Source organism: Zingiber officinale, chromosome 2B (genome assembly GCF_018446385.1).
Source record: "Zingiber officinale cultivar Zhangliang chromosome 2B, Zo_v1.1, whole genome shotgun sequence".
Lineage (NCBI taxonomy): Eukaryota > Viridiplantae > Streptophyta > Magnoliopsida > Zingiberales > Zingiberaceae > Zingiber > Zingiber officinale.
The window spans coordinates 39,411,726-39,438,007 of NC_055989.1; the positions used below are offsets into that span (position 1 = coordinate 39,411,726).

The 26,282-nt window shown below is 41.1% G+C and overlaps 1 protein-coding gene and 1 long non-coding RNA gene across 2 annotated transcripts; both read left to right on the forward strand.

Annotated features, from left to right (window-relative positions):
* Positions 1 to 9,031: 9,031 nt before the first annotated feature.
* On the forward strand, positions 9,032 to 9,830 carry LOC122049075. The gene has a single exon (XM_042610553.1). It carries the CDS (start codon positions 9,075 to 9,077, stop codon positions 9,732 to 9,734), a length of 660 nt encoding a protein of 219 aa, XP_042466487.1. The 5' UTR covers positions 9,032 to 9,074; the 3' UTR covers positions 9,735 to 9,830.
* Positions 9,831 to 18,602: 8,772 nt separating this feature from the next.
* Positions 18,603 to 19,461, forward strand: LOC122049076. The gene is made up of 3 exons (XR_006130809.1): positions 18,603 to 18,660; positions 18,743 to 18,835; positions 19,413 to 19,461. It is a non-coding gene; the product is annotated as an uncharacterized LOC122049076 (long non-coding RNA).
* The last annotated feature ends 6,821 nt before the right edge of the window (positions 19,462 to 26,282 follow it).

Genomic DNA, 26,282 nt, shown 5'->3' on the forward strand with positions numbered 1-26,282 from the left:
TTCGCTCATCGCTGTTGCCCGATCCTTGCCATTCACGTTTCTCTCATCGTTGTTCCCCGATCCTCGCCATTCACGTTTCGCTCATTGTTGTAGCTTGTTTGTTTGCTCGATCACTCGCTGGTACCACTCGGCTACTCGCTTTATGCTGATCGGCCTATCGCTTAAGGGTTTTCTTGGTCGCGCTCACGCCTTGGCGCGTCCATCATTCTCTTTATTTTCTCGGTCATGATTTATCGTCGCTTAGTCAGCACCTTCCCAGTCGCGCTCATGGCTTTACTCGTCGATCCATCTCTCTATTGCCCAGTCGCGATTTACTATCGCTCGGTCGATACTTTCCTAGTCGCGCTCATGGCTTTGCTCGTCGATCCATCTCTCTATTGCCCGGTCGCGATTTACTATCACTCTGTCGATACTTTCCCAGTCGCGCTCATGGCTTTGCTCGTCGATCCATCTCTCTATTGCCCGGTCGTGATTTATCGTCACTCGGTCGACACTCGCTCGGTCGCGCTCACGACTTTGCGCGACCATCCTTCTCTCTATGGCCCGGTCGCGATTTATGGAGGCTCGGTCAGTATTTTTCTCGATCGCGATCACGGCTCTGCTCGTCCATCATTCTCTCTATTGCCCGGTCGCGATTTATTGACGTTCGGTCAGTATTTTCCTCGATCGCGATCACGGCCCTGCTCGTCCATCATTCTCTCCATTGCCCGATCGCGATTTATTGACGATCGATCAGTATTTCTCTCGTTCGCGCTCACGGCTTCGCTCATCCATTATTCTCTCTATCGCCCAGTCACGATTTACTATCGCTCAGTCGACATTCTCTCGTTCACGCTCACGGCTTCGCTCGTCCATTATTCTCGCTATTTCCAGGTCGTGATTTACTGTCACTCGATCGATATTTTCTCGTTCGCGCTCACGGCTTCGCTCGTCCGATCGTGATTTACTAACACTTGGTCGACACTTTTCTCAGTCTACCATTGTTCACTGTCATTGGGTCGTAACTATTGTTGTAATCGACGTTTTCTAGTTCACCCACTCAACAATCGCCCGAGCATTCTGCTTAGCATCGCCCGACCAGTTGTTCGATATTGCTCGATCTTTTACTCGACACCCTATCGATCACTTGCTCGGTATCGCTCGGTCTCTCACTTGGCATTCGATCGATTGCCTGCTTGGCGTGACGATATGACTCTGCATTCAGGAGAGATTTCGCTCTTCACTTGGGGGGGTCTAGTCAGTCGGACTTGCGCCTCCTTCGACTAGACTTGAAGGGGAGGCTTGTAATACGGATATAGGCTAAGGGTAGAGGTGAAATTAGAGAGGAGAGGAGGGGCAAATTCGTTATTACACTGTGTAGGGTTCTAATAAGAAGAGAACACTGTAGCAATGAGAGGAGGAGGTTGTTCGTGCATTTTTTAGAGGCCGCCGCCAACAGAAGGAAGGGATCCTTCTTCCTCCCTCTCGCGACACCCTCGCCGGCCGTCGACCTCCACCACTCCTCCCTCTCCTTCTCTTTCTCTCCGCCGCCAACAGGAACCTTTTCCCTATCCCTCTCCTCACCGTGCCGCGACCTCTCCTCTCGACGCCGACCAACCTTTCTCGTGCCTGCTCCCTCGCATGATGTTGCCACCGGAGAGACCCGGTATTTCCCTTATCCTCCTCGCCAGCGCCGATGCCGACTGCCACCTCTTCTCCTCCCCTTCATCTCCTTACGACGCCGTCGTCGGAGAGACCGACACTTTCTTCTTCCTCCTCATCGCGATGTCGGCCAGCTCTCTTCTTCTTCTCTCCCCCTTCTCGCGAGGTCGCCACTGGATAGACTCAGCGCCTCCACCCCCATTCGGCATCGCCTAGCATGAGGTTCTCAGAGCCGCTGCCAACACAACCGCCTCACCGCTCCCCATCCCGTCGGAAACCATGCACGTCCGTCGAGACCACCCCCCGCCGGCATCCCCTTTCCTTCCCTGCCTCTCACACAGCCGTCACCTCCGGCAACAGTCGACCACAACTGTTGGCCGACCCGTGGTCTCGAATGACCTCATAGTGTCCTTACCATTGCCGACAGCCTCACAACCAGATTCGATCATCTAGGGCCCTCGTCTTTAGGTCCGATGTCGATCCCGCTCTCGATCCGCATTGTCGTATGCCTTCAATGTAGATCGGGCCCTTGAGCCCTCGCTGTCATTATGTTCCGACTCAATGTGTGTGATGTTTTTATGTGTTGGTCATTGTACGAACATTATATTTCGGTCTGCGTGCCGATCTCGTGTCCTGGCATGCGTGTCGATTTCGTTTCTCGGTTTATGTGTCGATTTCATGTCCTGGCATGCGTGCCAAAGTCGTGTCCCGACCTGCGTGCTGAAGTCGTGTCCCGGCCTGCGTGCTGATCTCGTTTCCCTATCTGTGCTGATTTCGTGTCCCGGCCTGTGTGCCGGTGTCTTATCCCGAGCTGCATGTCGTCTTCCAATGCCGTGTTGCGTTCAGCTCCTCACCGTCAGATCTAGCCTGATCAGAGACATCTACTCTTCCGGGTCGCGATAACTCGAGCCGCGTCCCATCCGAGGGCGCCCCCTGAGCCAGGGTACGTTTTTCGTTCTCACCCCTCATTTACTCATTTATTTTATCATTATATTATTAGTCTGTTACTTATGTATTCGTTGGATTCGCCTCGAGCCTCGGGGTACCAGGGACCGGGGGGACCCGGTCGCTGGCTGCAAGTAGCGTTGACCAAGGGACTTCTGAAGACTTGGTCAACATAGAAGTCATCTCAGCACACCCTCCTCCGGGACGTCGCAACTCAGTCAACATTCTCGCCACCTCACCCGACAGTCCGTCTGACTCAGATTCTGGACAGGATCAATTTATTATTCAAATCGTCATATATTTCTAATATAGATATCTAATATTGGTGTGTCCCAATATAATAAGGTCCTAGGCAAAACCTCGATCTTGAGCCGGTTTTGTCCATATTATCGGCTCTACGATCATATGTGAAAAGTTAAATGAGGTCGTGGGATCGAATCGTAAGGTTGTCGGGGCGTAAATCTTTGGATCCTGTGTACCTCATCCCACCACCACTTACTCGCTCGACTGTCGTGATTTACCTCTCTCGTGATGGCCTGAGGTCGGGTGCGATAGAGATGCTGGGATGAATGATTTCATCCTTTTACCACATATCTGAAAAGTTAAATCGTAAATTATAATTGCCCACTGCTAAAAGACTTAATGATTTAAAAAATATGAAAACTAATTTGCGCCGTTCAATGAATGTATTGTGCAAAGAGAGGGCAATACCTCTCAACATTTCTGAACCGCGGAAGAAGAGGAAGAGAGAAAAGAGATCGCGCGGAACAACAAGACAAAGACGCACAAAAGAGAGCAAACACCAGGAAGGAGAAGAAGAAGAGAAAGAAAAAGAGTTACCGTGGTTCGGCGACTTGCCTACTCCACAAAACGGCCGAAGCTTTATTAGAATTCTCTTCTATACAAGAGAATCACATCTAATGATTCTTGTGTTTTCTGATCTACAATGGGTTTACAATGATCCCTATAAATACTGCTAAACCCCCAGACCCGGTAAAAACGTAACAGAATTTGTTATGAAAAACATAACAAAATTCTGTTATATAAAATCTTAACAGAATTTTATTACGAAAAATCTTAACAGATTTTTCTTCCATGACATCCCTTCATCCAAATATGAGTCACTCGTCAACAATCTCCACCTTGGCGAATATTCACCCCTTCGAAGAATACGAATATCTGGACAAAACTCCATCTGGATCTCTGGGTCTGGGCTTCCTTCCTCTAGCATCTAGAGATATGGATCAAGTTCAAGCAATGCTTAAACTTCTCTGTGGTCACTGGCTTTGTCAGCATATCTGCAGCATTGTCTATGAACCTTCTCAAGTTGAATTTCCCCGGAAGCAATCAACTCTCTGATCTTGTGAAACCTCACATCAATGTGTTTGGTTCTCGCATGATACACCTGATTCTTCGCCAAATAGATAGCACTCTGAATATCGCATAACAACTTGACTCCACTTTGCTGAACACCCAGTTCTCTGACCAACCCTGTAAGCCATAAAGCTTCCTTCGCTGCTTCAGCTGCTGCCATGTACTCGGATTCCGTAGTAGACAATGCAACAATAGATTGTATCATAGATTTCCAACAAATAGGTCCTCCTGCCACAGTGAATACGTATCCTGTAGTAGACCTCCTGTTATCTAAATCTCCTGCATAGTCTGCATCTACGTACCCAGCAACTAAAGGATCTTCCGGTTGTCTACTGAACATGATGCCATAATTAGTTGTATTTCTCAAGTATCTGAAAATCCATTTCACTGCATCCCAATGTGGTCGACCAGGATTTGAGAGAAACTTGCTTACCATACTAACTGCTTGCGCCAAATCTGGTCTCGTGCAAACCATGGCATACATCAGACAACCAACTGCACTGGCATAAGGAACCTTTGACATCTCTTGGATCTCGTCATCCGTCTTTGGACACTGTGTACTGGATAACTTGAAGTGATGCGCCAGGAGTGTGCTCACCGACTTTGCATTCTTCATGTTGAACCTATCCAATACCTTCTCCACATAGCTACGTTGAGACAACCATAATCTCCCTGCAACTCTATTCCTGTGAATCTCCATCCCAAGAATCTTCTTGGCCTCTCCCAAATCTTTCATGTCAAATTCCTTGCTCAGTAGCCTCTTCAATTTGTCAACCTCTCTCATCTTCTTCGCAACAATGAGCATGTCATCTACGTATAGTAGTAAGAAAATCAGTGATTCATCTTCAAGGCCCTTCACATATATGCAGCAGTCATACTCGCATCTCCTATATCCGTTTTGAATCATGTATGAATCAAAACGTTTGTACCATTGCCTAGGAGATTGTTTCAGTCCATAGAGCGATTTCTTCAACTTACAAACCAACTGCTCTTGTCCGGACTGACTAAATCCCTCAGGTTGTGACATAAAAATCTGCTCCTCCAAATTTCCATGAAGAAATGCCGTCTTCACATCCATTTGCTCCAAATACAAATCGTGATGTGCCACCAAAGCTAATACCGCTCTAATTGATGTATGTCTTACCACTGGAGAGAAAATTTCTTCATAGTCAATCCCCTTTCTTTGTGAATACCCCTTTGCTACCAACCGAGCCTTAAACTTCACTTCTTCTCCCTCTGACATTGCTTCTTTCTTCTTGAATATCCACTTGCACCCTATAGCTTTCTCTCCTTCAGGAAGTTCCACTAGATCTCACGTTTGGTTTTTATGCAACGACTCCATCTCCTCTGCCATAGCACCCGTCCACCTGTCCTTCTCAGAGCTATGTATTGCCTCCTGAAAAGATGTAGGGTCTCCGCTACTAGTGGTAAGTGCATAAGATACCAAGTCTTCGAATCCGTATCTAGTGGGTGGTTTTACGACTCGTCTCGTTCTACCACTAGCTATAGTGCGATGCTCCATGTGCTCTGAGCTAGAATCATCGAAGTCATGAGTCTCTAGCTCCACCTGCACAATATCTTTCTCTTTGTTGCTTTGTGGTGTTTCCTTTCCTTCTTCCTGAGTACGTTGTAACATAGCTTTCTCGTCAAACACCACATCTCTGCTGATCACCACCTTGTTTGCCTTAGGATCCCAAAGCTTGAAGCCTTTAACTCCTTTCTGATAGCCCAGAAAAATGCATTGCTTTGACTTTGCATCCAGCTTTGATCTTTCCTCACTAGATATGTGCATATAGGCTGGACATCCAAAAACTCGAAGATGAGAGTAATCTACTTGATTCCCTGTCCATACTTCCTCTGATACTTTGCCTTCTAGTGCTGCCCTTGGTGATCTATTAATGAGATAACATGCCATGTTAACTGCTTCCGCCTAGAAATTCTTTGCAAGCCCTGCATTCAGCCTGAGACATCTTGCCTTCTCAATGATTGTCCTGTTCAACCTTTCCGCTACCCCATTCTGCTGAGGTGTCCTACGAACCGAGAAGTGCCTCATTATCCCATGCTGCTCACAGAATTCCTGAAACTTTGAATCTGTGTACTCAGTCCCATTATCTGACCTAAGGCATTTGATCTTCCTTCCGGTCTGGTTCTCTACTTCAGTTTTCCACAATTTAAACTTTGCAAAAGTTTCTGACTTGTGACGCATAAAGTATACCCATACCTTTCGTGAGAAATCATCAGTAAAACTCACAAAATACAAGTGCCCTCCACGTGATGCTACACTGGCCGGTCCCCAGAGATCCGTATGTACGTAGTCCAGAATCCCCTCCGTCTTGTTTGTTGCCGTCTTAAATTGCACTTTGCTCTGTTTCCCAAGAACACAGAATTTGCATAATTCAAGCTTGCACGTTTTGACACCCTTCAACAAATCTCTCTTGTGAAGTTCTAGCATCCCACATTCACCCATATGCCCTAGCCGCATATGCCACAAGACAGTACTATCTGATTCAGACTCCACCGAGGCGACTCCACCTACAACTGTAGTCCCTATCAACTTGTAGATGTTTCCTGCTACCTTTTGTCCTTTCATTACCGTCAGAGCTCCCTTGCTGACTTTCATCACCCCGCTCACTGATTTGTAATTACAACCAATACCATCCAGTGTGCCTAGTGAGATCAAGTTCTTCCTTAGCTCTGGTATATATCTGACATCACATAAAGTTCTGATCACACCATCAAACATCTTGATTCTGACATTCCCTATGCCGATAACTTTGCATGATGCATCGTTTCCCATCAACACTGAACCAGAATCCACTGCCCTATAGGTGTCAAACCAATCCTTGTTTGGAGTCATGTGATATGAACATGCAGAGTCTAAAATCCATGCATCCATCAGCTGCTCCGAACTTGACATAACTGATAGCATATCTCCATCACCGCTTTCTGAATTTTCTTCTTCAACTATGTTTGCAGACTTTGCCGAACTACTTTTGTTCTCTGCAACATATTTCTTTATCTCTGGACAATTTCTCTTGATATGACCTTTACCTCCACATTTGTAGCACGTGATCACCTTCTTCCTTCTCGACTTAGAACGAGTCTTGTTGTTGTTGTCATATCCATGTCGAGATTTGCTCCTACCACGCTCTTGGTTGCTATTTACCACAAGTCCTTCTCCTTGAGAAATTTCATCGCTTGTTTTCTTCCTTTGGTGAAAACCTAGCAACGCACTTGTGATCTCCTCCAATTTGAGAGTTTCCTTACCCCACATCAAAGTAGTAACCAAATTCTCGTACGTAGGAGATGAAGGTAGAGAATTCAACAACATCAGCGTCTTGTCTTCGTCTTCGATCTTCACATCAATCCGCTTCAGATCACTTACAATCTGGTTGAATACGTTGATGTGCTGGCTCAGATCGGTTCCTTCTGTCATCTTCAGCCCGAATAATTTCTGCTTGAGATACAGCTTGTTTGTCAATGATTTTGACATGTACCGACTTTCCAGCTTTTGCCAAACTGTCACCGGTGACTCCTCGTCCATGACATGGTACATCACGTCATCCGTAAGACAAAGCCTGATTGTTGCTACTGCCTTCGCCTGAAGTTCTTCCCAATCTGATTTCTCCATGCTTTCCGGTTTTCTTTCTCCTAGCGCCTTCACCATGCCTTGTTGCACCAACAAGTCCTTGACCCTTCTCTGCCATAATCCAAAGTTTCCGGTTCCGTCAAACTTCACCATATCAAACTTCGCAGAAGTCGTCCCCGACATGTTGAAGAAATCTGCCAAAAACCTGGAGCTCTGATACCAATTGTTGTGCAAAGAGGGGGCAATACCTCTCAACCTTTCTGAACCGCGGAAGAAGAGGAAGAGAGAAAAGAGATCGCGCGGAACAACAAGACAAAGACGCACAAAAGAGAGCAAACACCAGGAAGGAGAAGAAGAAGAGAAAGAAAAAGAGTTACCGTGGTTCGGCGACTTGCCTACTCCACAAAACGGCCGAAACTTTATTAGAATTCTCTTCTACACAAGAGAATCACATCTAATGATTCTTGTGTTTTCTGATCTACAATGGGTTTACAATGATCCCTATAAATACTGCTAAACCCCCAGACCCGATAAAAACGTAACAGAATTTGTTATGAAAAACATAACAAAATTCTGTTATATAAAATCTTAACAGAATTTTATTACGAAAAATCTTAACAGATTTTTCTTCCATGACATCCCTTCATCCAAATATGAGCCACTCGTCAACAGAATGTCATTCTACTATTATAATTTTCAAGTTTGGGCCTCACAAGTTTTTCACTGTCCCCTCCGCTCGTGGAGAGTATGTATTAGGTGAATAAATAAAGAAAGCTTCTTGATAGCTCTCATCTGGGTCTTACTCTCTCTTGGTCTAATCAAAAGTTTTAATTTCTCGATGTGCTAGCTGATATCAAGATAATGAAGAGCATCGTTCCTACATACATGATCCACTAAACCCGTGGCCAATTCTAGGACCACCCAGCTATACCTGCAAAGTTCATGGGAAACAACCAATTAATATTGGCAATTGGCTGCATGGATGCCCGCTGCCGCTGCAGTACTGCGTATATAATAGTCTCTTACTACTCTGAAGAGATCAGAAAATGTGCAGTTCCGGCACGGGGACAGAGACAGTGCAACTTCCGACTGCAACTCCGGGCCTTAGCCGGCGTCGCGGAGAGCTGAGCGATGCTGATGCCTTCTAGTAATTCACGGAGGGGAGGTGGCTTGAATCGACGACGAGGAGGAGGAAGAGGAGGAGTCAGTCAAAGTATCAATCTGTCTGCCACACAACCGTAACCGAAGTGGGAAGGAGAGACATGCATAAAATAATGGAACGCCCCTCACGCCCGCGGCCCGCCCGATGAAAAAGTTGGTAAAGGTGCCGCCACAGGCCAACGCCCATTTGACTATTCTGTCAGGCTTCAGCGCTCGCCTTTTTTTATTTTTGTTTGTTTGAACAGGACCCTCGTCTTCCTGGCGCCTGCTCTGTTCGGGCCTCGGCCTCTTCTATTTTCTTCTCAATTCTAATCTGTTGTATAAATAGGCGCCTCAGCTCCTGGCCGGAGTTGAGTTGAAAAGTATGGGGTTGAAGTCTCTCCGTGCGGGCATGATCCCCTGGTGTTGGCACTTGGTTGGCGCGGCGCCCTCCACCCGCACAAGCCCCACCCCAGCGCCGGATGCTGCCGGTGTTCGCATCGTCGCCTGCGATGGCCGAGTGAAGGTATACGACCGCCCGGTCACGGCAGCTGAGGTGATGGAGGACCACCCTCGCCACCTCGTGTGCCGCTCCGACGCCTTCTTCATCGGGCAAAAGGTACCGTCTTTGGCTGCCGGCGTGTGGCTCCAGCCGGGGCAGTCCTACTTCCTGCTCCCCTCCCATTTCTTCCACTCCGTTCTCTCCTTCGTCACTCTCGCCGCCTCCCTCGTCAGTCCCGGCGGCGCCAAGGGCATCGCGGCAGTCCGGCCGTTTGACATCCGGAAGACGGCGTCGGGAGCGCTCCAGATCATGCTCTCCGACGAGTTCCTCGGAGAAAAAGAGTGCGACCGGGAACAGAGGCGAGGCGGAGTCGTGACGACGGATGCACTGGAGAAGGAGTACAGGATGTTGGTGAGGTGCAAGTCCAGGCAGTGGACGCCGAAGCTGGAGACGATAAGCGAATCAGAGAGGAGGTCGAGGAGAGGAATCGAACAGTTCAAAAGGAGGCGGAAGAAGAAGGAAGGAGAGCCATTGATTAGCTAGAAAAATCTTCATTATATTTCTGGCCATGTTGTTCAAATTCAGCTTCTACTTTTTCTCTTTTTGTTTGTTCTTGTTCCAAAAGATTTGTCGTGTGAATTGTAAAATGTGTGTATGCAATGTTGACCGTAATATTAGGACCGAAAAACTAGTTTATCTCATGAATTCACCGCGGTAGAAAAGAAGAATGTATGAGAGAGGGGAAGATAATCCGGGAAGGACGTGTGAGAGATGAAGATAGTCCGTGGATTTTTTTTTGAAGGGCTATAAATTTTTTTGACTCCGATACTAAAATTTCTAGCTCGGCCACGGCTAATGGTCTTTCATCTAATTTAAGACAGCACTAAGACATCCTACGCTCACTAGTCTTCTCTTTTCATCTTTCTTATTTATTTGATATTTGATCGACTATAACTTATTTAGATATCAAACATTTAGTCATTTTTAACTTATTTAGAGTTCATTTGTCAAGTAACCTAAACTTTTCTAGTTGTCAAATATTTAATCAACTTTGATTAATTTAGATTTTATCAATTATACTAGCAATAATTTTATAAGTAACTTACACCTTCACAACAAACTTTATTTACATCAATAATGAACAAAAGGATGCTTCTATAGGATCTAACTATTATCAATCTTTAAATCAATATTGAAAATGAAACAATAGCTAGCGAAGAGCTAACATGAATTCATTACAAGACTATTACTTCTTACTTGTCACTAGAGATCTTGCAAGCGTAGTAGATGTCTTCAACAGGATTGAATCAACAACCCAAGGTCTTTGTCAATGGGGGAGAAGAAGCAAGAGAAAGAGAGCAAGATTCTGTTTGTGCAGTTTGTACTAACGGTCTAACTTAGATTTTGATGAATAAAAAGTGAGTTAAGTTAGGTATTTTTTGTGATCTAATTATTTTACTAAGCGTGCAGGAGTTGACGGATCTGGAGAACCTAACACCAGGCTGAAATCCAGCTAGATCCATGGGACCCGATAGCTGGTGTAAAACCCAGATAGGTCAAAGGGCCGACCTGATATCTGGCAGAAAGTTTAGCTACGTCCGTGGGGCCTAACAGTTGGCAAAAGTCTAGTTGGGTCTACAAACCTGACAACTGGCATGAAGACTTAGTTAGTCAAGAGGCTAGTCAACCGACTGCAAGTTAGTAAGTAAAGGTAAGTCACTGGAGGAGAGTGACTCGGTGAGGACGTGTCCAGGTTGAGGGATAGTAGATGTCGATTCAGTTTAGATCCATTTTAGATCTCTAAACTGAGACCATGACTAGATCTTAGTCTCAAGGAGACAAAGTCTAATTACTAATTATTATTGTGCTAACATTTATCTTGTAGATTATTGGACTAACACTTTTTACAGGACAAAAGGAGCATAAAATGTCTCAGGTGAACAGTGTCCGAAACGCCTTCAAGCAGTGGAAGGTGTCTTCGCATTGTTCATGGAAGGCGCCTTTAAGGCTATGGAATGCACCTTCCAAATGATAAGATTCAGACATCAGCGCAGATAAGGAACAGGTTGTTCGGGATCAGATTTGCCACATTAGAGGCGCCTTCAAGGCTTTAGAAAGCTCCTTCCATGCTCAAAAAGGAGTGCTCGCCAAGCCATCATATCCATCACTTATATGAGCTTCTGCGCTTCTGACTGCTCCGACTTCCTGCTGTTGTTTCAAAGAAGTTTATCTGCCAATGAGCTTTGCTTTTGAGTCAACTGGCATCTCCAGTAAACCAACAGCAATGCACGAGTGTATCCAAATTATTGGTAACTTTAATTGTGTTGCAAATTTCTCATACTACTATTTTTAAAGGGAAGTGTAGGCCGTTACACTATTCCTATTTTGTATTTGATTACCTCTTCCGGTGTTTCGGAAGAGGCGTTTAGTGGATTGTCCATCGATAAGTCCGCGGGACCTGAGTCTTGGAGTATGAATCACCAAAGGATCTGAAGCAAGAAAAGTTAACTGAGTTTTCCTTGTGTATTGATTTTCTTTAATCTTTCCGTTGTGTAACTTTGTTTAACTCACAATTTTTGACGAATACGATTCACCCCCTCTCATATTTCAATAAGTGGTATCAAAGCCAAGTTGTCTCTCAATTGGTGCAACCACCAATCAGGTAGGCGGTGATTTTCAAAACATTCTTTTAATCTCTCTTTCTAATTTTGAGCTTTTCGATATAATCCAAATTGGTGCAATTACCTCTTTGGATAAATTTTTCTCGTCTCCTTCTATAATATCCTGAATTAGTGCAACACCAATCAGTTTTTCTTTTCCCTCCCACACTACTTACCCCAAGACTAAGTCTTGGTAATATTTTTAAGTTTTCTATTTTTAATAATAAATGGCCCAAAATGAAGGTTACAATATTGTTCGTCCGCCGCTATTCAAAGGGGATAATTTCCCATATTCGAAGAAATAGATGGAAGTATACCTAAAGATCGACTTTGACCAGTGGTTCAGTGCCACCAAAGGATATAAGGTGTCGGTCGACCAAAACACCGAAATTACAATGGACCTAGAAAATTGGAATTTAGAGATGAAGAAGAAGGCCCAAATTGACTTCAAGGGCCTCAACACAATCTAGTGTAGACTAACGAAGGAAGAACTAAACCGTATCAACCCACATGAAAATGCAAAAGAGCTATGGGACAAGCTCATAGAATTACACAAGAGAACCAACGACGCAAAGTTAACTAAAAAGGACTTGTTCTTAAATAGATTGTTTAACATCAGAATGCAGGAAGGAGAGTCCACCAGTCAGTTGCACGCGAGGATAAAGGGCATCCTCAATGGGCTTCACACAATCGACCATCAGATGCAGAATTGAGATATGATAAGGTATGCTCTAAATGCATTTCCTCAAAATGCATTATGGGCTTCTATTGTGGATGCCTACAAAATCTCAAGGAATTTATCTAAATTAAAATTAGATGAACTCTTTTGTGAATTAGAGCTGCACGAACAGACTAATGCCAAATCCGAGAAAGGTATTGCTCTTGTTGCAAGATCGTCAAAAGAAAAATCTAGACCTAAACCAGAACCAGAAGATGTGTTTAACCCAGACTCAGACGATGAAGAACACCTAGTGAACCTAGTAAGAAAGATGTTCACTAGAAGAAAGAAAGACTTCACCAAAAGGGATCTGCAGAAGATCAAGACTACTTCCAACAACAACAAGTCAAACATCACATGCTTTGGATGCAACAAGAAGGGATAATATAAGAATGACTGCCTGAATCTCAAAAAGAAGAAAACTCTCAAAGTGACATGGGACGAATCATCCATAGAGAAATCGGACAGCGATAAACTGAAGCACACCAACTACCTCACATTGATGGCATATATACCAGAATAAGGAAGTGAATCAGAAGACGGGTCCATGTTGGATGTTGCATCAGTTGCAACGTTAGGAAGATGAAGGAGTGCCCATTCACATTCATCTTCCTCCATTGAATGCCATCAAAGCATCGATTTGTAACCGATGCTTGCTTCCTATTTATACTGGTGTCCAAGAATAATCGAAGGGAGAAGAAATTCACATGATCAGAGTGCACGTAGTGGAAGTGATGGTGGGCAAAGGAGAACATCTGAGAGGAAAGGGATTTGGCTCTTGAAACTCAAAGAGCTTTCCGGTTCATCCGTGATGTGCTTCCAACAGCGGCGACATCCAGCAGCTTCTTCGATTTCTTCTTGGGAGATCACTGTGAGTATTTACCCCTTTTATCTTGTGTTTGTTTCATGCTATCAAAGACACTACAATGGTATCATAGCATTTTTGAAAGCATGAATTTCACTAAGCGGAACTGAGAAATCGCGATCTCTAAAAGAATCAGAATCTCGCGATTTCCACTTAGCTACACGGAAATAGTGTAGTCCTCGGCGGTATGAAGTCGCGGCAGAGGAACGCCAGTGATCGCGTTTAAATACCGGTGAAAGTCAAGAAGCCTCACATTTGTTGCGAGAAAGATGATGAACATTAGTGGTGACTGTTCATCCGTCAAATAATATGTTGTGAAATTTTTTGATTTTATTAAATCAAATAAAAAATGAAATGTCTCTCATGCAACTATGTTTTTTTATTTAACTGATATTAAATGTTTGATTCATTTTTTAAATTAAATTCATTCATTATTTAATGAATATTGTACAAAATTCATATTTAATTGAAAATTAAATCAAATATTGGTCCAATTTGGTTTCATCAAACCCAAGTCTGGTTCAAACTATTAGTTAGTTTAACCAGACCAGTTTGATTCAATAATACCTAGATCTAGTTCAAATCATTTATTGGTTTAACCAGATCAATTTATTATTAGATTAATTGGGGTGGTTTTAATTGCATGAGCTAGGCTAATCAAGTCAGACCAAATTTGTTCTAATAAGCCGAATTTGATCAAATTGCCTAATGGGTCAAATTTGAGTAAAGATTGAATTTATTTTAATGGGTTAGACTTAATACAATAGGCATTGGATTAATCAAACAAATCTAAGTTTAATAAATAAGTCTGAGATTGACTTAAATGTGTCAAAACAAACATAGATAAAACATCCCTTTTCAATTAGATTAATTCTGATTGGAAAATAGACCAAATACAGGGGTTGATCATCAGATCAAATGTGTCTGTCACATGAAACCCCCCAAATAAAGAAAATTTGGTTTTCTAATTTGCTTATGCATTCGGTATATATTTGTTCCATGTATATATGGGAATTGAATTAGACCAATTTTTGTTACTGGTCTATCGATTTTATACTGACTATATACATGATGACTGGTCGCTATGAATGACAACATGAGCTTTGGGAGGAGATCAAGAAGCTGGAATATGACCCGGATCACGAAGTCGGTTGGCTTATTGTGTTGGGATGTATACTATAAGCCTAGCTTTGTATGAACATCTGTTTTGAAATATTTTGAAATGAGAATTACTAAGGTCAAATGTTTGTATTTTATATTTATATATATGTCAATGCAGTTGTCCATTTAATTTATATTGTAGATAGTATGGTGTGTAGTGCCACACAAAAGATCATGTTATCGGTTCCTTATAAATTATAAATAGTAGCTCACAACCAAGATGGATTGGGACAAACTATTGGAACAGTTGTAGTGTAATTTGGTATTAGTCTGTTTTGACTATAAAATTACACTAGTACACTATGTGTGTAGTGAGCATGACCATTTGATGTTGTTCGATTTATACTGCCTACATAAAAGAACAGAATCTCTGTTATTATGGATGTGCATCCTCTTAATCCATATATAATAATAAGTACGTATACTTAGTATTTATTTATTTAACTTATCAATAGGTGAGATTTATTCATTAAATCTATAAGTCCGATGAGTTGGGAGATAGTATTATTTATATGGTATGTTGTTGATTATAGAAGGAATCTGTGTCCTAATTATTTAGTCCGATGATGGGGGTGGATGTTCTGGTCCCAAAATCCCTGGTCCCTCCCTGGTCCGCACAAGTGCTATAAAACTCCCTCACGTGCCAAACACGTGCCAAGCTCCAGCGCCCAAAAGCCAGATGCCCTGCCCTAGCCTCGCGATTTCCTTCTCGCGATTTCTTCTCCAACGTCGCCTGCTCCGCAGCCAAAGCCTTCGTCGCCTGCGACCTCCCTCCGAAGCGGCGTCCCTCCCGTGACCTCCCTCCAGCGCCACCTCCGCGCAAAGGCCCTACCCTCTCTACGACCAGCGCCACCTCCTTCCCTCTGACCTCCACCGTCACCTCCTCCCAGCGTCGGGGACCTCCAGCGCCGCCCTCATCGCCTGCGGCCTCCCGTCCTCCACCTCCTGCCGACCTCCAGTGTCGCCTCCTATTTTGTTTAGGTATTCTCCAGCAATCCTGAATTTCTCTGTTTGCTTCTGAAAATTTCTTGGTCGCCCGTTTCAAAATTCTCCATAATAATTCGTCGATTGTTTTTCCCTCGACTGAAATCCTTGTCTTTTAGAATTTGTAATGTCTTGTCTACCTTTAGCAAAATGATCAGTTGGCGTTGTTGCCTTTTGCATTTTGGCGATCAAAAAGTTCATCTTTTCCTATTGTTCATGAAGTCTCTGTTCATCTCCGAAAACCTTCTTCAAAGATCCCTTTTTTATCATGGAAGAATCATTTTATAAGTTTCAAGTATTTGTCTGTTAAGATTATGAAACGTTTACATTACGTTGCAAGGATAAATATATATTTGGTCCTAAAGTTTTTGCATGTGCTAGTTGCTAGTTGCTAGTTGCTAAGATTATGTTAAGATTATATTCTGTTAGTTGCATGTGCTAGTTGCTAGTTGCTAAGATTATGTTAAGATTATATTCTGTTAGTTGCATGTGCTAGTTGCTAGTTTAGGGTTTTCCTATATTTGGTCCTAAATATATATTCTGTTAAGATTATGAAAAGTACACGACCTTCCTTTTCATGTGCTAGTTGCTAGTGTGATTATATTATCTATATTCATTGATGCCCCAGAGTTTCAAGTAATTATCATGGAGGGTGAATCTACGAGCTGTCGTCATTTGAATTTTAACGAAAATGAAGCTAGTCGGGAAGGGGACTTTGATGTTATTGATGAAGGTAATAAGATTCATATTGGGAATGTATGAAGTTTCAATATATCAAATTTTACTGGATAAATTCATTTTTCTTTGTTTGTTTGATTTTATAGGCTTAAACATTGAAATAGATTTGGATATACCACAAATGGGGTTGGAATTTGATACAGAATAAGATGCATATCAATTTTATTTGTCATATGCTAAAAAAGTGGGATTGGCATAAGGAGAGGTAAAATCCACAATGATAAATTGGGTAAATTACTTGATAGAGTTTTTTATTGTTGTGCCCAAGGCAAAAGAGGAAAAGACAAACGAGATATTTATGTCAAAGCAAGTCGTGATGAAACTAGATTTGGTTGTGAGGCTAAAATAAAGATTAGTAATCAAAGAAAAAGCAAGTTTACTGTGGTGCAATTTGTTAAAGAGCATAATCATTATCTCTCAAGTCCAAACAAAACTCATCTCTATAGAAGTCATAGAAATATATCTTTTTCTGCAGCGAAACAGATTGAGTTTGCAAGTGATGTGGGAATCCCCCCAAAAGCATCACATGATCTTATGGTGAGACAAGTAAGCGGGAGGGAGAATTTAGGATTTATTCCTGAGGATTACAAAAACTACTTGCGATCCAAAAGAACAATAAATATGAGAGTTGGGGATACAGGAGGTGTATTGGAGTATTTGCAGAAAATGCAGTTTGATTATCCTAATTTTTTTTATGCTATTCAAGTTGATGAAGATGATTTGATTACTAATATTTTTTGGTCTGATGCTAAGATGAGAGCTGATTATGCTAATTTTGGAGATGTTGTTTGCTTTGATACAACCTCCAGAAAAAATAATAAGGTCGGCCAATTGCGTTGTTTGTGGGTGTTAATCATCATAAACAATCGATACTTTTTGGTATTGCTTTATTATATGATGAAACTAGTTTTGACTTTTGAGTGGTTGTTTAATACATTAACTAAAGCTATGGGTGAGAAAAAACCAACTACTATTCTTACAGATCAAGATGCAGCAATGGCAAAGGCATTAGCTTCTAGATGGCCTGAAACACATCATCGTTTGTGCATTTGGCACATTTATCAAAATGCCGCCATACATTTGAGTGGAGTTCTTTCTCAGTTTAGAGACTTTGCTAAAGATTTTGCCTCATGTGTATATGATTTTGATGAAGAGGAAGATTTTATTTCAGCATGGAACATGATGTTGGACAAGTATGCACTTGAAGACAATGATTGGTTGAGGCGCATGTACAACATAAAGGAAAAGTGGGCTTTAGTATATGGACGGAAAATGTTTTGTGCAGATATGACTACAACCCAAAGAAGTGAGAGCATGAATAGTATTGTGAAAAAATATGTCACTTATAAACACAAGTTTTTAGACTTCTTCAATCACTTCCAAAGACTCCTTGATGATCGTCGATATGAGGAATTAAAAGCTGATTTCATATCAAGTACAACTGTTCCATATTTAATGTTTCCAATTGAGATTTTAAAGCATGCTAGTGAAATTTATACTCCTGAGGTATACAAGTGTTTTCAACAAGAATGGTGCTTATCTCATGATTCTAGTCTTGAAATTTGTGAGGATGCTGATACATTTACAAAATATAAAGTTACTCCTCACAAAAAGAGACACCATCATATAGTTATACTTGATAAGAAGTCTGAAAAAATTGAGTGTAGTTGCAAAAAATATGAATTTGCTGGAATTTTGTGTTCTCATATTCTGAAAATATTTACGTGGAATAATATAATGAGATCCCAAGTCAGTATGTACTGAAAAGGTGGACAAAAAAAGCAAAAATTGGATTTTTTGGTGTTAATGATTCAATGACCAACAATGCTAGTTTGGATCCAAAAGTACTTCAAAACATGCGATACAAAGATTTGTGTGGGTTGAATGTTAAGTTGGTTACCAAGGCAGCAGAAAGAGATGACACTTACAAGGTTGTTAAAGATGTTATGTTGAGCTTGTGTAAGATGGTGGATGATAAGTTACAAGTTAATGAATCTAATATTCAACAATCAAAAGTGAGCCAAGAATCTTGAGAATTTGATTATGGTGAAGGGAACTCTACTGGAGTGAAAGGAATTAAAACCAAGAAGAAAACAGTCTCAGGTAAAAGGTTGAAAGGTGGGTTAGAGAAGACTTCAAGGAAAAGAAAAGCATCGAGCAAAACAAATCAAGATTCAACGATTGTAATGGTTTTTACTCCATAACTTCCAAATTTTTATTTATTTGGTATTATTTGTTGTTAAATTTGAACAACTTAAATTAATTTTTCTTTTCTATACACAGGGTGTAGATCAAACTATTTCCAGCATGGCCATCGTACAATGTGACCGGATCAATCAACAAGTTAGTATTTGTTTGACTTATGTTAATCTAAGAAAATTTATGTTATAACTTTCTAAAACTGTATTTTATTTTTTTGTTGTAGTCTATTAATTTCTCATCAATTGGTAGCTCCGTTGATAATGTTAGTATGACTGAGACTCAATTCCCACCATTATTAGCATCACAACTTTCTCAGGTATTCATTCCTCCTACTTGCAACTTGAATTGCTTTCACTGATGCTGTAGTTAGCAGCATTTGCCATTGCTGCACTGATTGCAAGTTGTAAGCTTCAAGTGCTTGATCTTGACCATGTGCATCTTTTTCTGTCAGTCAGCTCTATTTAATTTAATGTCATCAATAACACCAACAGAAGCATTTAATAATTAACATGTACGAGGCATAACTTTGTTTCTGGCATCTAATTGAAGATTCACTGAGATGTGTTGCATCAAAGGTTGTCTAATATGATAATTTGTTTATCTGCTTCAGAGTTGTCGGGCAGCTAAAGATTGAATTCAGTTCAGTGCAACGATCCTTGGTGTATGTGATCTGGTAGTAATTATTGGATCCTAAACTCTGCACCAATCTTGTCGCTCTATCTGAAGTGTATATAGCCTACGCATTTGATAGAAAATCTTACACCATTTAGTAATTTATCTTGGTTTTTTAAATAGTTTACAGTTGAGCAAGTTAGTATTTGTTTGAAGGATGTTAATCTAAGAGAATTTATGTTATAACTATCTAAAACTATATTTTATTTTTTTTGTTTTAGCCTATAAATTCCGTGCCAACAATTGGTAGCTCCGTTGATAGTGTTAGTAGGACTGAGACTCAATTCCCACCATTATTGGCATTACAACTTTCTCAGGTATTTATTTTTAATACAAGTTGACAATCTTTCATTAAATGACCTAATTTAATATTTGTATTTATTTTATATACAAATTACACCATTTAGTAATTTAGCTTGGTTTTTTAAATAGTTTACAATTGAGTATACACTTGATAATGCTTTACTATTATGTTATAGGTGCATCAACCATCTCATCTTGGTTATTTTCCGACAAATTACCTGGAATAATGCTACAAAGGGTATGGTGAATTTTTTACTTTCGGTTTTGTGATTAAAGTGTGTATGGCATAATCTGTGTTAGATGACATAATACTATCAATTTATGGTGCTAAATGCAACTCTGTGACTTAACCAAGTTAATTGGTTTTTTTTAATATTTGTTTTCTCTTTAGATGTTATGGTTTTTTTTATGAATTTCTTGAACAACGAATTGTAAGTCTTATACCTACACTATGCAGATAATCTACAAGAGAATGGTTGCTATTGCAAAAGCACGAGGAGATATGAAAGTTGCTGTTGAATTTCTCAACAAGTACTTAGACATGTGGGAACTTATCCATTAGTATTTGAATTTTCCATTAGTGTTAAACTAAAGTTCATGTTGATTTGTTTGTAAAGATTTGGTTTGGTTATCAGAATTTTATTGTGAATGTATTGATGTGGGATGTGCATTTGATCTTGTGATGATATTATTTTATGGTGATAAGTGGATGACATTGTGATGTGTTTGATTGGCATTCGGTTGGTTTTGCTATATTGTGATGTGTTTACATCTTGTATGAAGAACCTGCCCTGTGGTTTTGTCATCTAAGATATGTTTTGAGCTACTGTGGTTTTGGACTAAAGAAAAGATATATTCTCCCTTTGTTTCTGCTCTTCCATTTTTCCTCCTATGTAGATAAATCTGTGGCCACCTTTTCTTTTCTTTGTTTTTTTTCTTCCTCCGGCGGCTTATGAAAAATGAAACTTCATAAAAAAGAATGATAATGCATGAATATGGCTCATGAAATGCATGAATATGCTTCTGCTTCTGCATGAATATGGCGGCTTATGATAATGCATGAATATGCTTCTGCTTCTGCTTCTGCTGTGGTTTTTTTCATCCTCTGGCAGCCTACAAAATGCATGAATATGGCTCATAATCAAACAAGCCAAAGCATGTTGCCAATGATTGCACATAGAGCTGATACAATAATGGTGAAATACTACTAGGAATGTTAAAATAATTAGAGTTTGAATCTAGAATGGAATATAGTATTCTAGAGGTCGACTCAAAGATTGTCAATAATTTAACTCTGAAGTTGCACGTCTACATAAGTTACATCAAAAAATAAATTACATCAACCACACACTCATCATCACAATCCAAGTACATACAACTACAACGATAGAAACCCTAATAGCAACTCTAAATTTCCTATTCAATGAACATATTTCATCACTCAACTGCATTATTACATGGTTGTTGTTCACATCATCCAGAATATCCTTGTATTCAACGCCACCCTCGTAACTAGTACATTTCTTCAATTCACTAATCTTCAAATTTAATTTGTTGTTATTCTTATTTAACTCATTAATAATTGTCTTACTTCTCTCTGATGGTTCTGGGTCATACCATGAGAAGAAGCTACATCCCCTTTACTGAATTTCAAATCAACTTAATCAAAACTCAATAATTAAAAAACATACAATACCGTGTTGATATAACAAAAACTTACTTTATATTTTGGACATGAAAAAAATCGTCTTCCTGGATTAGATTCTGTCCATGATGTTTGGAGAATAGCTCGTAACCCACAATTACCTAATATGTGAGGAGCTTCACATTGCTCATCGTTCATACGTCATCGAGTTAAAGATGATGCTGATGAAGAGCCAGATGCCATGTTTTTTTTTCTTGTACCTGAACAATACCAATATGCAAAAAAGACATAAATTAGATTAAGATATGTACTTTTCAACCAAAAAAAGATAACAATGGCCTTCAAGTTCAAGTGTTAAACTCAATAACTCATAATCACCCAAACCATTTGATAGAACTCTCTTTACTGATGAAAAATCTTGATGAAAGATAATCGAAATGTTACTAATTTTTTTAACATTTTCAGATAGTGTAATTATCTTTCTCTGATCTGTAGGAACGTGACAACATCTTCTCAAAAGACTTCAAATGAGCCTAGGATCATCATCCAGACAAGCAGTGAGGTTGATCTTCTTGATGATGGCTATAAATGGCACAAATATGGGCAAAAAGTAGTAAAAGGAAATCCTAATCCAAGGTAGTATCTTAAAGTACATTTTTACAATATTGTCATTCTCATTTGCATGTATCTTTTGATTGTATTTATGTCTTATTTTCACTTCTCTCTAGTAATTTAGGATAGCATATTAGTTACAGGAGGTTGCAATTGTGTTGGAAAGTTATTTTATCCTATTAGCAAGCCTCAAAAATATTAAGCTACCAATGGAGAGAGACCTGGAAGATCAACAGTTTACTTCTTTATCAAACTTTCTTCTATGGTTGTTATTTAAATCTGGATAAGTTCTCAGATTAATCCTTTCAAAAATTAATCTTTGGTTATTGGTATTTCATAAACAATTCCACATGGATCATGCAAATGCCTTTTGACAATATGGATCATGCAATCACCTAAAATTTAACATTGTTAAAATGACAAGACAAACAAAATGCCAGAAGCAATTAAGTATGGTTCTTAATTCCAATCAGTGGGATCAGACATAATTTTCTAAAGATTCAGGCTTGCGGGAGAATAACAGAAAATATGTCAAGGAAAATACCTAAATTAACTTCTTTTCCTAATGTTCAAAGCGTACAAAAAATCAAGCTTGCTGGAGAATACCTAAACAAAACAGGAGGCAGCGCTGGAGGTGGAGGACGGGAGGCCGCAGGCGACGAGGGCGGCGCTGGAGGTCCCCGACGCTGGGAGGAGGCGGTTGTAATGCCTGAAAATTCTCAAAGTAATTTTAGAAATATTCTATGATTTTTCTGGAGTTTTAGAATATTTTTATGGAATTTTTGGAATAGCAGAAGTAGCAAAATTTAAGTAAAAACATAAAATAGTCTAAGCGGGAATTGAACCCGAGACCTACCGAACCCTACGACTTATAGATGACTTTAGTAACCAAGGGGCCCCAGCAGGGGTGTGCTGAAAGGAAAGGAGAACAATTATATTTAAGGTTTAGTTGGAGTGTATTAATCACTTAATATAAATAGGGAAATTAAGTGGAGAGTTATTATTCTGGAACGACACCTCTCCCTCAAACCCTCACCCGGCGCCCCTTCTCTCCCGCACCCTCTCGGCACAACAAGCCCAAGAAACCTAGGGTTCCGTCCCTAGGGTCATAGGAGCACCTTCCGGCGACAACTCCGGCACAAGGACGCTCCCCTCCACGAGAAGAAAGTATAGACATAAGAAGATCGTTGAAAAGATCTTCTCCTCCGGAAACCTAGCGGTCGGAATTGTAAGAAATCTAGCGCAGGAAGTAAGTAACCCCTCACCTGTAGTATAAGTAGCTATTCGCATGCTTTTATGGTCCTAGTTCGCTTTTATGATCTTAGTGTAGTCATATGCAGAATTAGAGCACACCAGGTGCTCGATAAAATGACTAGTATAGTCATATACCACAGTAGGCATTTTTAATAGTACAGTTAAATGCCATAGATGTATTTTAATAACATACATGGTCTTGCTTCAGTTATATGGGACTACGGTCCAATGGGTGGGCTCCCATAGTCGCCTCTAGGTTCAGATAACCTAGCTCTAGGTTCAGATAACCTAGCTCTAGGTTCAGATAACCTAGTAAGAGCAAGATAAGATATATTAGCTATGAATCAGTATTTTACTTTATCAGTGGCACTGTACTGGACTTCAGTTGTCCATGGGTTGGGCTCCCATAGTCGTCCCTAGGTTTAGATAACCTAGTAACCCTACTAGATTCGAGACTTGCTACCTCGGGCCTAGTTAGGGATACGCGCACAGCAAGTACAGTTGCTGGGCCCATCAGCAGCATGTTTAGTATTTTTATCTACTTATGAAAATAGTTTTCAAACTTCACCAACCAGATATGTGAATACAGCTTAGCTTCGGTTTAGTTTCTTATTGTCATAACAAATAGCTTAGCTTATGTATTGATTTAGTTAGCTTGCCGATACAATGAATAGCTTGTGTTCAATATTTGTTTAGCATGACTCATTTGTTGATATGCCATGTTCTAGCATTTTCAACATGATCATTAGCATGTATTTCAAATAGTATCTTTTGAAAGCATTATTTCTTCGAATGCATGTTTTGTGAGGTAGATGGTTTCTTACTAAGCTCCAAAGCTTATAGTTTCATTTTCCTTATACTGCAGATAAAGGTAAAGGAAAGATGGATTAGCGGAGGCTGGAGGGCAATGCAACCAGATGTGTGTGAGAAGGAACTTGGAATGAAGATCTTTGGGGAAATTAGCAAATTTTGAGAACTTAGTATTTCTTATAGTATTACCTTTATGCACTTTTAGTTATTTGTGTGTCTTGAATCATGGAAGTTATGCTTAGATTACTCGTTGTCTGGATACTAGATGGCTAACCATGAATAATGGCATGCCTAGTATTAGGGTTGTGTTGTAGTTGAATTCCTAAAGGTTCTGTACAAGTCGGGTCTGATTTCTGCAGAAATCAGAAACTCAATCGATCAGCCGATCGATTGAGCAGTCCTCAATCGATCAGCCGATCGATTGGAAGAAGTCCCCACGTATAGAACACCATGGAACCGATCAGCTAATCGATTGAGAAGCCCTCAATCGATCAGCAGATCGATTGGGAAGCGATCTGCCGCGTACAGAAAGCTGATGAATCGATCAGCTGATCAATCGGCCATAAATCGATCAGCCGATTGATCGGGAATTTTAATCCCACGAACAGAGAGCTTCTGAATCGATCTCAGGATCGATTGGCCAGATTGGATCGATCAGCCGATCGATCCAAATGGGACTTCCGTGCACAGTAGCACGTTGGATCGACCAGTGGATCGATCAAACTACTCCAATCGATCAGCCGATCGATTGGAAAGTCTGATTTCAACTAGAAGTGTCTGATTTCAGTTTTTGATCAAGTAGGAAGGTCAGGTTCCCTTCTTAGCATATGTACAACTTTAGGAGTGTACTCTGTACATAGAATTTCATATTTTATAACAAATAGTAGAAGTTTTAATTATTTTATCTTTTCCGCACTTGGACATTTAGTGATAGTTCAGGAATAGTTTAGAATAATGTAACCCCGGCCTTACAGCCTAGTCAATAGGAGGCGGGTCGTTACAGAGTGGTATCAGAGCAAGTTCCATACTTCCTCCACACACACATCAGCATTGAACCTGCAGCTTCCAAGTAAGACCACCTCTCACTTTATTTATGTGTTGCTTTCATGTTTATAGATAACTAAAGCTTGTTGATATATGATAACATCTAACGTGATAATAGTAGTCATGTACCTATGATTGTATTAGTTATGTATGTCCTTCATTTCCTTAGAAAATGGTGCGAGGATGCACAGCTAGAAAGGCACCCGCTATTGAGCCCCAGCATGAGGCAGGTAGCTCAGTGCCTCTCCCAGACCTTACAGAGGTAGTGACTCAGTTACAGAAACAACTAGCTGAACAACAACAGGAGATAGTCACCCTAAGGGCTAATCAGCAGAACACTCCCACTATCACTCCAGAACCTAACTTAGCAACCCCAGTAGTGATAGAGGTTCCACCAGTCCAACCTGCAGCACCAGTAGCCCCAGCAGCAGGGGCAAGGAGAGAAGCCTATCTGATCCAGTGGCAGAAGATCAAGCCAGAGAACTTCTCAGGCACCAGTGAACCATGGGATACCCAAGCCTGGTTCAAAACACTGGAGAGTACGATGGAGCTTCGGGACTGGCCAGAGTTTGAAAAGGTGAAATGCGCCTCATTCTGCCTGACAGGAGATGCACGTATGTGGTGGGAGAGAATTAAAGCAAAGCGCCCAGTAAACCAGATGACATGGGCTGACTTCGAGAAAGAATTCTTTGAGGAGTTCTTTCACATGCGGGTCACAAACCGACACTATGACGAGTTCACCGAATTTCGTCAGGGCAACCTTTCAGTTGAAGAGGCCGTGAAGAAATTCAACAGACTGGTCCGTCTATGCCCTGAACTAGTCAGCACTGAAAGGGAACGAGTCCGGTTGATGCTCAAGATGTTAAGGCCGGAAATAGTAATGAATGTGGCCAGCGGCGTCCATAGGCCGCAAACTACAGAAGAACTAGTAAGCAGTGCTCTGACCACCGAGCATTACCAGAACAACATCAAGCAGCAGAAGCAAGCCTTCTCAGAGTCCAATGGCCAAGGAGGCTCAGGGACTCAGAAACATAGGGCCACAGCTCTAACTGGAAAGGGAACTCCAGTAACAAACGTAAACCAGTGAGTTACCCAAAAGGAGGACCAGGTAGTAAACAACCTAGTTATCCCAAGTGTTCTACTTGTGGGAAATTTCACCCCGGAGTTTGTCTCAAGGGCACAAGAGGATGCTTCGAATGTGGCCAAGAAGGGTATATAGCTAAGCAATGGCCGAACAAGACCAATTTCCCTCCACCACAGTCGATTCAGTATAGAGGTAACCCAGCGCAGTTATATCAGATGCAGGCTGCTATAGATGGTCCACACATCAGTCAGGGAAGACTAGAAGCCCCCTCAGCCACAACGAACGCGAGGATCTACTCACTCACCAAAGAGGACGTAGTGAATGTCTCGACAGTTGTTA